The sequence below is a fragment of the Danio rerio genome, chromosome 7 (genome assembly GCF_052040795.2).
Source record: "Danio rerio strain M-AB ecotype USA chromosome 7, GRCz13ab, whole genome shotgun sequence".
NCBI classification, from domain to species: Eukaryota; Metazoa; Chordata; class Actinopteri; order Cypriniformes; family Danionidae; genus Danio; species Danio rerio.
This window is the reverse complement of record NC_141027.1, coordinates 34130918-34143016: the sequence shown is the minus strand read 5'-3', so window position 1 is coordinate 34143016 and position 12099 is coordinate 34130918. Positions and strand designations below refer to the sequence as shown.

At 35.8% G+C, this 12099-nt stretch overlaps 1 protein-coding gene across 12 annotated transcripts in view; it reads left to right on the top strand.

Moving 5' to 3' along the window:
- map2k5 (mitogen-activated protein kinase kinase 5) overlaps positions 1–12099 on the top strand; it is a 95999-nt gene that overhangs the window by 29122 nt on the left and 54778 nt on the right. For all 12 annotated transcript variants that reach the window (NM_001114317.1, XM_087258520.1, XM_087258523.1 and 9 more), the window contains exons 9-13: positions 2677–2716; positions 7983–8051; positions 9542–9623; positions 9733–9794; positions 10440–10488. In NM_001114317.1, the coding sequence (NP_001107789.1) occupies positions 2677–2716; positions 7983–8051; positions 9542–9623; positions 9733–9794; positions 10440–10488 (302 nt within the window). The remainder of the gene's footprint in view (positions 1–2676; positions 2717–7982; positions 8052–9541; positions 9624–9732; positions 9795–10439; positions 10489–12099) is intronic.

Below are 12099 nucleotides of genomic sequence, written 5' to 3'. Positions count from 1 at the left end.
ACTCAGCAGGGTCAGAGGTCAAGGACTTTAGCTGAACTTTCCAAATGGGCTTAGTAAGATCCATTAATGTTCAGGATGTTCTGAAGGAACCATTTAGGCGACATCATTGGTTGAGTTCGCATTACTAAGCAGTAAGCAGCCATTTAGCAGATGCTTTTATCCAAAGCAAATTATAGCGCGCATATTACACGGGCAATCCCTGTGCAAAGAAATAAGGTTAAGTGTCTTGCTCAAGGGTGCGACGGTGGTGGCTTATGACTCGCTACATGCCTAAGTTAAACTAGCAACCTCCTGACAGTTAGTTTTGAGATGTGCCCATCACTACACAGTATGGCGCAACATTTCTGGCAACTAAAGGTGTTGATGGTAGTTCATTTCAACTGTTTAGATGTTCTTTGTTGCCTTGAACAGCATTTTATAAAAACAATTCGGCTGAAGCATCAGTGAACTTTTTAAAAAAATTTTATAAATGTAAATTTAAATATACTAAGTTGATAGAGAATAAAAAGAAGGCATCAGATTGTTTCTAAAGTTCAAGTGCAAATATATTCAACCCCTAAAAGCTCAAAAACATTTTAATGATCCCTGGACCAGGGTTTGGTAGATTATGAATGTACTCTTAGGGTGATTGTCTGGCTGGTAGGTCTGTGCACCATAAGCATCACCGACTTTGCCAATATGAGCTGATTCTTCAAAGAATCCAAGATGTTCTTTGCAGGTCCTGTTTTGACACCAAACATTACTTTGATATCTGTCATATTAGTTCAATGTTAGATGATATTGGCACATATTGGCCATATCATTGAGCATCTCTGTATCTTGTATGGCCCAGAAGTACACAGTGTACCTGCAAAGGACACTGAGGTGAGATGCGATCGAGTGTCAACGTCCTAAATGAGGGAAGTTAGCCGTCGCGTCACTTAGTGCGACATTAATTAAAGCCTTGCCGGAGATACGAGGTGTCTGGAGCTGTAACCAGATCAGCCATCTATTTCCCATAAATCACATGTACTCCGCGAACGCAAAGCATTACGACTTTGTTTACTGCAGGTGTACACTCACTCACGGACGTCTTAATCAAATCAGTCTGTTTCTCGATCTTTCTTTGTTTTCTCCGTTTCTCATTCACACACTGTGTTTTCGATTCCGCCCTCGTTTTGCAGCTGTCTGTTGTTATAGTATATTATCTGGTGGAATGGACCGTGTCGTGGGTTATTGTAACCCAAGCCCTCTTCAGCACCTACTGCAGTAACCAGATCCACTGTTCGGAATGAGCAAGGATCATAATTAAATAATTGCGGCTTTGCCGTTAATTCGACCTGTAACAGGAGGCCTGTCTGGGAGAGCTCATGCTGAAACGGGAACGGGGCTGATAGCGCTGCACAGCTCAGAATGACTGAGGTTTCGCAGGTGACTGACTCAGGGTTGACCTCACCTGCATTTGACACTTAGGATGAGGACACCCCTCCTCTAGGATCTTTTTTTCGTGGCGATGATAATCTGTAAATAAATACAAATGTTTAAAAGCACCAGAGTGTCATCCTCGATCATATGGATGTACAACTTGGGTTTCTCTGGCTTAAAACTTCGAGCAAAGTTTCCTTCCTTGAATGACAGTTATTGGATATCAGTCCTTCAATTTTTTTCTGTGTTACAATGGTGTATTAGGATTGGCTATTATAAATTTATAGTAAACTGTCTGTTATTAACATAAAATTAGGCAAAGTTAGATTCTATTGCTAATGGTTATTTAACTTATTGTTCAAATTTTCAACAAAAAAGAGAGTTCACAATAACAGTTAACATTTTCCACCATTTTTTGCTTTGGCTCAGGATGCTTACCTCTGTCAATACCACATGGTATTTTTAAAACAGAATTTAATGTATTTTTATTGTTACTTTTTTCACTGAAATATCACAATAATGTAGTTGTCAAATATGACATCTACTATTGGTCTATTCTAAACATTCTATAGAAATATTGATGAAAGAATAACGACACATTTCAGTGGCTTTCAGAGTTTCTTGCCCGAAAATGTGAAATCACTTGGAGCAAGTCACATTCTTTGTCTTTTTATAACTGATGTAACAGAGTTGACCAGAATGTAGCGACAGAAACAAAGTGTCTTTTTAAATACAGAATTTCAACTAAAGCATAACTAACTACAAACAATACAGAAAATAAATGTTTTGTACAAATGTGTATTTAACCTTTAAAGAAAACATACAAAATGTTATTTCAGGAGGTAGAGTCAGTCAAAGCGGGGTATAGTGGGAGTGTTCATGTTAATATTTTCAATTCAAAATGTCGCTCAATAAACACATTTGAATTTTTATAGATATAGTTTGTGTTTGTTATTTTTCACAACTGTCCTTTTTTGTTATTACTATTGTTTTGAAAAACAACAGAAGGTTTATCTTGGAGATACAAAATGTACTCACAATTCCAGAATCACTCATGTAGTCTTCTTTCTTCACCTATGCAATGGAACCACATGTTTATTAGTATTTCATTGATTGTTCGTTTATTTATTTATTTATTTATTTATTTATTTTTTTATTCATTCATTCATTCATTCATTCATTCATTCATTTAGTTTGTGTACCTATCTATGCAAAGGTAATATATTGTTAACAAAATTTGAATTGTAATTGTCACTCTTTTCCTCTTAACAGAGCCTATCACCTACTTGGGAAAAGAATAGTGGCAGTAAAGGTGAGAACAACACAATGCATACAGTATGTCTGTATGTTGTAGAACCTCAGTCTCTGGAGCTGTAAGTGGCCCACTCAAACACTACATCACATGCAAGAAATTCACTGATGCTCTCAAGTAGCTGGAATAATAATAAAATAATCACTTGGCTTACATTTGAAGACATGAAAACATGTCAAAGACCCAGCATCTGATGTTACAACTCGCATTCAGCTAATGGGTTCGAAAATCATAGAGCTTGTTTGCTCCTTAAATAGATAAAAAAAAACCTGGTGAGCAGAAGAGGTGAACTCTGGGAGCTCTGTTACAGGTGGACCTTACTGCAATGAATAACTGCTGGAGATGGTAATAGTGCTCTGCTAATTGAAACACACAAAAGCAGAAACCCTGCATCTTCTGCCACTGTTAAACATCTCTGAGACCCTGTGGCCCTCAAGCACCCGAGCAGCTCTTTCTTTTTCCATCTCGGCTGTTCTGTGTCATTTCTTCCGTTCTTTTCACAGATTTGATTCCTCTCCCTGCCCCTCTCTCACCGTCCTCATTTACATCTGTTTAGTTGACTCTTATCCTCTTCTATTCTGTCTTATCTTCTATCTGTCCTCCTCTCCTCTCGTTTCTTCAGCTGTGTCTGCTCATCTTTCAGTCTGCGCTCGGCCCGGGTCTGCTTGAGCAGGGTTATCTATTTGGCTAAGGCTGTAAGTGATCTCCGCTGAGCTTTAACTGCGTGGCCTTGCCTTACTGCCTTACCTGTAATCAATTATTTCAGTGGGAGGCTGATAATCTAGCCTTAACTAAAGAAACATTTTAGCTAGTCGCTCCTTCATTACAAAAGTGGGGAAGAGAGAGAGCAAGAGCCTGGGTTGCAACAAAAGTCTTAAACTTTACAATATAAGATGAAATTAAGTCCTTGAGATGTCTTTTTCTGAATAAAAAATGCCTGATTTATTTATTTTATTTTATTTTTATGTGTTGCTATTTAGTTTCCTGTCAATGCTGGTTGGAGAGAAAATGCTTGAGTTTATTTTGCAAGAGTTCTCTCTCAAACCTGAAAGTGAGCTGAAAGAACTATTGATCAAATTCATATAGAATCACAAAAGTAATCTTCCCTTCGGTAAATGAAATGTAAACTTAGAAAACTGAAGATATGTAAGTTGTTTACTTTATTCTGGAACATAGACTTCATTTGTTATATTTCCTTTTTGGTTTACAGTTAAAATACAGTTCAAGGATTCATCAAGAAAGTGTCCTTGCAATACACATAAAATAGCGATTACAATAATAAATAATGTATTTATTAAACTTGTGCAAAATATAACAAAAATGTACACAGGGCACAATAATTGTAATTCTTAATTAAGCGCGATACCGATTTTACCATTTTCTCTTTCACCTCTTTGTTAGGCAGAAGGCAAATATTGAAATTATGTAAAAATTTAATATCTTCGTTTGCCCCTGCAAATCTGTCATTGTTGGTCTTTGGTCTTTTACATTGCAAAAAAAATTAAATAGTCCATCAGGGACTCTCTGCCAGCGTATTTTATAAAATATGGGACCTTGTGATTTTTTTGTTGACACCTTGTGTTCATTGTAGCAAAAAATGTAATATATATATATATATATATACCCTCATCGGCCACTTTATTAGGTAAGCTTTACTAGTACTGGGATGAACCCCTTTTTGCCTTCAGACCTGCCTTAATCCTTCGTTGCATATCTTTAACAAGGTAATGGAAATTTTACTTAGAGATTTATTCCATATTGGCATGATAGCATCATGCAGTTGCTGCAGATTTGTCGGCTGCACATCCATGATGTGAATCTCTCATTCCACCACATCCCAAAGATGCTCTATTGGATTAAGATCTGGTGACTGTGGAGACCATTTGAGTACAGTGAACTCATTGTCATGCTCAAGAATCCATTCTGAGATGCTTTGTGCTTTATGACATGGTGCGTTATCCTGCTGGAAGTAGCCATGGGAAGATAGGTACACTGTGGTTATAAAGGGATGGACATGGTCAATAACAATACGTTGACACTATGCTCGATTGGTACTAATGGGCCCAAAGAAAATATCCCCAACACCATTACACAACCACCAGCAGCCTGAACAGTTGACATGCTTTCATGTTTTTGATGCCAAATTCTGACCCTACCATCTGAATGTCGCTGCAGAAGTCGACACTCTGTCGAGACAGATCATAACCTTCTATTGTTCAATTTTAGTAAGCCAGTGCGTATTGTAGCTTCAGTTTCCTGTTCTTAGCAGACAGGAGTGGCACCTGGTGTGGTCTTCTGCTGCTGTATCCCATCTGCTTGAAGGTTCGATGCTTTGTGCATTCAGAGAGGCTCTTCTGTATACCTCAGTTGTGTACCAAGTGGGTATTTGAGTTACTGTTGTCTTTCTATCAGCAGGAAGCAGTTTTGCCATTCTCCACAGACCTTTGGCAGTAACAAGGCATTTGCACCCACAGAACTGCCACTCACTGGATTTTTTTTTTTTTTGGACCATTCTTTATAAACACTAGAAATGGCATGAAGATCAGCAGTTTCGGAAATACCCAGACCAGACCATCAACCATGCCATGTTCAAAGTCACCTAAATTACCTTTCTTCCCTATTCTGATGCTCAATTTAACTGCTGCATATCGTCTTGACCATGTCTACATGCCTACATGTATTGCTGCCATGTGATTGACTGTTTAGAAATTTGCGTTAACGAGCAGTTGTACCTAATAAAGTGGCCAGTGAGTGTATATACTGTATATCTACTTATGAACTGCGAAGTATTATTATTTGTATTTAATCTTAAATGCATCTAATAGACATGATTTTAGCCTTAAAGGTAAAAACAAGCAAACAAAAAAGGCTTTGTTTTGCATGGCTGTGGAGAAAGTCTAAATGGGATAATGCTTGAAGACTGCATGTAGCCATTGATTTACTATGGGGGTTCCTCATTAATCCACTTATCCTATTACATAGCATTTTTAAGATGAAGAGGTGTTCTTTGTATTTCAGCTGATAACTGGAGATGTCCTGATCAAGTTTTCTGTGCTCTCATTCTGATCCGAGTCATTTTATATCAAGTATCTGCAGAGACCCAATCTGATAATTGTGTTGTCCTAGTACTAGGTGTGCTTGCACATTTTAAGGTTATTAAAATCAATCCAGCATGTATGGCGACAAATAAGTAGTTCTGTAATGCTTTAAAAAGTATTGTCAGTTTGATTATTATTTTTCATGATAATTTAATTTGCAAACTCTCCAAACACAGAAAAATCCTCTATTTTCTTTCAGAGGCAGTTGCAGCACCATTTTGATGTGCTGTATCATATTAGTAAAAATGAACAAAGCTCTGTTGCTCCCATTCATAAATATTCTTGTATTGCATTTTGTTATACTACTTTTGCATTTCCACACAGGAAACAGTTTAGTTGTGCATTACTGTCAGAAGTTGCATGCTTTGCTCAAGACACATGCGTGACTGCTGACGTAAAATAAAGGATCAGGCTTCATACAGCCATAGCAATCAGTTAACAATAGACAGATGAACCTGATACGTGATGAGACATCATAACTAACATACTCCCAGTATAAGGCACTGCTACGTATTTCTCATATAACACTTTTTCTATTATTAATTATGATACTTTTGTTTGTTTGTTTTTTTTTGTTTGTTTGTTTGTTTGTTGGGTCAGATTGTTTTCTTTGCCAAACTGTGCCAGAGTTCTTTAAATTGAATTTTAATGGAATGTTCCATAGAGATTTCCTTGTTCAGCTAATCTTGGACCAATTTGTCTGTGCTTACAGGCTATCCGTTGGGTCTTAAAAAGTGTTAATGTCTTCAATTCCAAAATCAAAATTTTAGTCCTTAAGAAGTTTTAAATTTACTGTAATATTTGTGTTGTAGGTCTTGAATCATGTTAAACGGGTCTTAATTTTCCTATGTCCATGTAAAACTACCCAATCAATCTATCTCAATAAAAGTTTTAATAAAAGTTTATTTATTAACTCTTACTTGTTAACTCTATTTACCAACTCTATTTATATTTATATGTTTAAACATGTGGTTTAATTGTCTTCCTTACAATAACATTAGTTTTTAATGTTTTAACTGGGCCATTTGAAAAAAATCTTTAGCGAAAAAGATTTTTTTTTTTTTTTTTTGCTTTTTTTGCTTTTTTCCTTCATAATGGTCTTAAAAAGGTCTTATAAAGTGTTTAATTTTACTTGAAACCTGTAGAAACCCTGGAAAGCCTAGTGGGCAGTCCACTATATATAATGGCATTGTACTTCAGGTGTCCTGAGTTCAAGTCCCAATCGTGGACCTTTAAAGATGCCATTACCCTGTACTTCTCCAACTTCGATTCATTTCAAAATACTTTTGTGTCAGTAAAAGCAAAAATGCAATGAATGAATGCATTTTCCTAAATGAATGGAAAAGATGCAAATAAAAAATGAAACCAATGCTCCAAACAAGAAATGTAAAAATACCCTTACTAAAAGTCTGTGTGAATCAGAAGTAGCTGAGATTTTTAGGACTTCAGTATGTCGATCTACTTCTGACTGAAACAGAATATTGAGTAGAGGGTGATGCTTTCTTTTTGTGCATCATTGTCTTGTGACAAACTAACGCGCCATTCATATGGGGCGTCAGCGTCACTGCTTCCTATACACTTTGAATGAGTGATGATAAGCGTTGCCAAACTGAATTGTGGATCAGGTGGCACAGCTTCAGCAGCGTTGCTTGCTGCTGAGGTTGAGAATTTCTCAACTATCCAAGCGCCAACAGAAGCGTCAGCCAATCAGAACGCTTCATGCAAATTCCCCAGTTCAGACTGTAGCCGATTGCAGACTTGTTTCATTGGCTGATGCTGCTAGGATGACCGCACCAGCCCCAACTTCAGACACGTTCTCTTTCAAGCATTGGCGCTAAAGCCCCATGTGAATCAGCGTAATGGTTAGAGAGGCGTTGCTAGGAATATTGTGGGTGAGGATGTCAAACTGATGTCAACAAAAGGACTTCCATTTCATACACGGAAGCAAATTGTCAGACTTTAATTAAAGGTTCCCAAAGAAAAAAAATTTTCAGTGGAATAACTTGCACACATTTATTGTTCACTTAAAAAATAACAATGTGCGCTAGCAAAATGAACATTGTTAATTTAGACTTCACACAGACTTTTTAAGTGTTTTGTTTGGGTGTAAATAGGTTTTATTTGTGGCAAATGTTCATGATATTGATTGGAGTGTGTTTGTATTGCAGGTTATTCCTCTTGACATCACAGTGGAGCTGCAGAAGCAGATCATGTCAGAGCTTGAGATACTTTATAAGGTTTGAACCTTTCTTTACTTTGTTTGATTACTTCATTTGTACTTGTATAAAGATTACTATTGCTGCACTTCAATCCTCTTTTTAACAGAGAGAAACAGCAACCTAATTTAGTAACCGTGCACACCCAGTTTAACCTGCAGCTTTCAGTGCTGTAATCATATCAGTTTCTCAACTTCCTTTCTATATGAAGTTAGAGCAATTTGCCCTCTCTCAGGCACTCAAGTGTCACTTTGTTCACTTTGAGAGTATCTGTGAAAAGTAACACCCTGAAGACTATCAATATTTTGCACTGTACATCTTGTTTAGCTGTTGATGTAGTTTGGAGTTCTGTTCCAGGTGAAAACCATGTATGTTTTGAGTGGTGTGTGCGGTTTCAGTTTTCAGATTAGGCGTATGTGAGGTGACTGTGATAAGTATGAAAGAAGTGCCATAAATTATTCAGGGATCAATGCCTATGCAGTTCAGTCCATCTGCTCCAGTAACCTGCTCTGACAACAGCTGCCAGATAGACTTTAATGTATTACCAATCACCCTTCGCAACAACGAGCTGATCGCATTGAATAATCAGCCCAGTTTAACATTCTGAATGAATTAGTACCACGCAAATTACTATATCAAGTTTGTATGGAATCTGTTTCTATTTTTTTAAGATATTATCTTGGATTCATTATTATTTAACCGAGAAATTGTATTGCATTAATAGGTCTGTATTTCTGTGGCAAATTCTTCATTAAATAATACTACTATTTTGATGGGTTGTCATAAATACACTTGTGTGTCTGTCTGTATGTGATGTAAAGGTCATTTTTCTCACATAAAATGGTAAAATTTTTGTTCAGTGACTCCTAGGATCTCTGGAGATCACTGTAAAAAATAAAAATAAAAACACGAACATCACACCTTCTTGAGCATGTGTGTACTTGTAAATGAAACCACCCCATTCATTCATAGAGAAATGCAGAATATGTAGACTTTATATTTAAATAGAATTTAGCAGTGTAATATATCGACACCTGTCCATAACCCATTTTATAAAAAAGTGTCCAGTCCTGCATTGCATAAATTATAGGACTGCACTATAAATAACCACCATTCAAATTCTTGAAAATATTTGCAATGTCATTTCACAATAATATACATTTTCTATTAGTATTAAAACCATCTGGTGAATCATACAAAAGTTCCATTAACTAGCATGTACTCTAACACACAAGTGTCAAACTCAGTTCCTGAAGGGTCGCAAATCTGCACAGTTTAGTTTTAACCCTAATTAAACACCTGATCAAACTAATTGTAATTAAGTCCTTTAGGCTTGTTTGATACCTACTGATTTGTGTGATGATGCAGGGTTGGAACTAAACTGTGCTGTGTTGCGACCCTCCAGGAACTAAGTTTGACATCCCCTGCTCTAACAGTAGCACAAATAAATGGGTTATTGCATTGTACCAGTCCCAAGCATTTCAAAAATAAAATTGTAATTGTGTTTACAGTGTGATTCTCCGTACATCATAAAGTTCTACAGTGCTTTCTTTGTGGAGAACAGAATATCGATATGCACTGAGTTTATGGATGGTAAGTCTTATTTGCTTAGACATTGTCAGGCATCTGGGATTCAACATTTTCAGTAAAACATCTATCCGATTATACACAAGTTTAATACAGTCATTTGATTTTGATGTAGGTGGCTCTCTGGATGTATATTGGAGAATCCCAGAGCATGTTTTGGGCAGGATTGCTGTTGCGGTAAGTCCTTTCAATCCATAGAGCTGTTGTTGAGTAAGCATATCTTAAAAGATTGGATTTTTTTATATTTCAGTGAATTGAGGCGAGTTTGTGTCGATGTATGTTTAGGTTTAGCTATACTTTAGATGTCTCAATTGTCCTCACTTCTTTAGTGAGATATTAAAAGGACCCACTAATGAGGACAGTTTGCTGGTTGCTAAATAAAAATGCTTATAAATTAGCCAGAACATGCTTTTAATATTATTATTATTATTATTATCATCTAATATTTGGTACATGTTTCTGTAAAGGGTTGGGAAGAGAAAGAGGTAGGCCATAGACAGTGTCATTAACCTGATAGAGAAACAATATCTATTTTTTTCCACGTATACTTATGTCCTCACTACGATAGTAGAACAAGCCTGTGTGTATGCGCGTGTGTGTAAGGGCGTGTGTAACACTTTTTATTAGTGCTGAATTGTCATTGCTCCCAGTACTGACCCTCATTACCCTCTCTCTCACGCTTTCTGACAATAATCAAAGATACGCCACTGTTTAGATAATTTACAGCTCTATCCTCTACAGACAGCAGACATAGACACACACGTAGCCTTTGAGCCTCTTTTGAGTTTGTTTTCAATAAATAAAGATGTTTGCTCTCTGTAGGTGGTAAAAGGATTAACGTACCTCTGGAGCCTGAAGATTTTACACAGAGGTGAGAAAGCCACTTTTTATGTAACTTGTAAATTAAAAATATCCAAATGTTGGATATCAGTGCAAGAACTTGTCTTTGAGGTCTTTAGAAGTAGATTAAGCAAACTGACGTTTAAAATGCTGGTGTCAGGATGATTTTTTTAAAGATAGTTTTTATTTTTAAAGAGATGAATAGTTTCATTCAGCAAGAGTTCAGTGACAGCAAAGACATTTGTTATGATACAAAATGTATCATTTGTTAAAATATAAATAAATAAAAGCTGTTCTTTTGAACTCTCTATTCATCAAGGATTTTGGTTTTGGCATAACAGGAATACATTTTTAGATGTTCTAAAGTAGGGGTAGGGCTGCAGGGCTACACAATATATCGTTTGAGCATCGATGTCGCAATGTGTTTCTGCAATAGTTGCATCGCAAGATATGCAATGTTGAGTTCTGATTATAGTTAACCAAGAACGACAGGTCAAAACACATGAGGTTTCTGGAGACTCTGCAGAATTTAAGCATAATAGAGTGAAAGTTATTTTTTTATTTACATGTGTTTTCAAGGTCTGTGACTTTGTACGCATTTTAAGAGAGTTCAAAGCATTTTAGTAGAGGATTAAAAAAGTTTAATAAATATTCATTTAATTAAACAATGTAGACTCTGCATTGCATTGTTCATTTATTTACATTTGATTATAACATTTTTGTAACTGAATACTGTTATTTGCTCCATTGTGTTATTCATGACTGTATTTTTATTACATGTATATAATCAATTACATAACATATTTTTTTATTTCACTCCCATATAAAATCATCCCAATCAATCTAAAGAAAAGAAAACAAAAAAAATATTTAAGTCATCTGGTGAAATTATATATATAATACAATATGTATTGCAGAGAAAAAAAAATTGCAATATCAAAATTTTCCAATATCGTGCAACCCTATTCTAAAGGGATATGTTTCACAATAATATTGTTAATAATAATATTACAATAATTTTTTGTTTTATCATTATTTTAAATTCTCTTTCATGTATATGCATAGTAGGATGCACTCTTTAGTGACTTGCAGCTATGTCTCATACATCTCTGATTTAAACAAAAATGGCAATAAACTCAAAGTACTGCATCTTTAAAAATCAAACAGAACCCAAACCTTTGAACAGTGGTGTGTGAGAACATGCTGAGATGTCTGGTACTATGCTATCTGGTAGTATGCTATAGGAGCTATAGGGTAAATATTATGCATTACATAAAAATGTTTCTAATTAGATTCTACATTACTTTTTATTTACACAGTCAAATTATTAATCAATTCAAAAGTTGTTGTCACATGATCTAGTAATGTGTAGTAAACCTGACATTTATTAATGTATAATTTACCAATTTTGCCCTTAATCCAGGGGTTCCCAAGCTTTTCAGCCCACTACCCTTAAAATAACAATGCCAGAGATTCGCAACCCCCTAAATTCCTTGGGGGTGGTTATAAATATACAAACGTTGCACACTCAACAAGGCCTATATGAACACTAGCATATTGACAACACAAAAAAATTGCAACAGTCTAACAACCATATAATTTTATAGTCATTTATTAAACAGTTTAATTTAAAATTAACCTC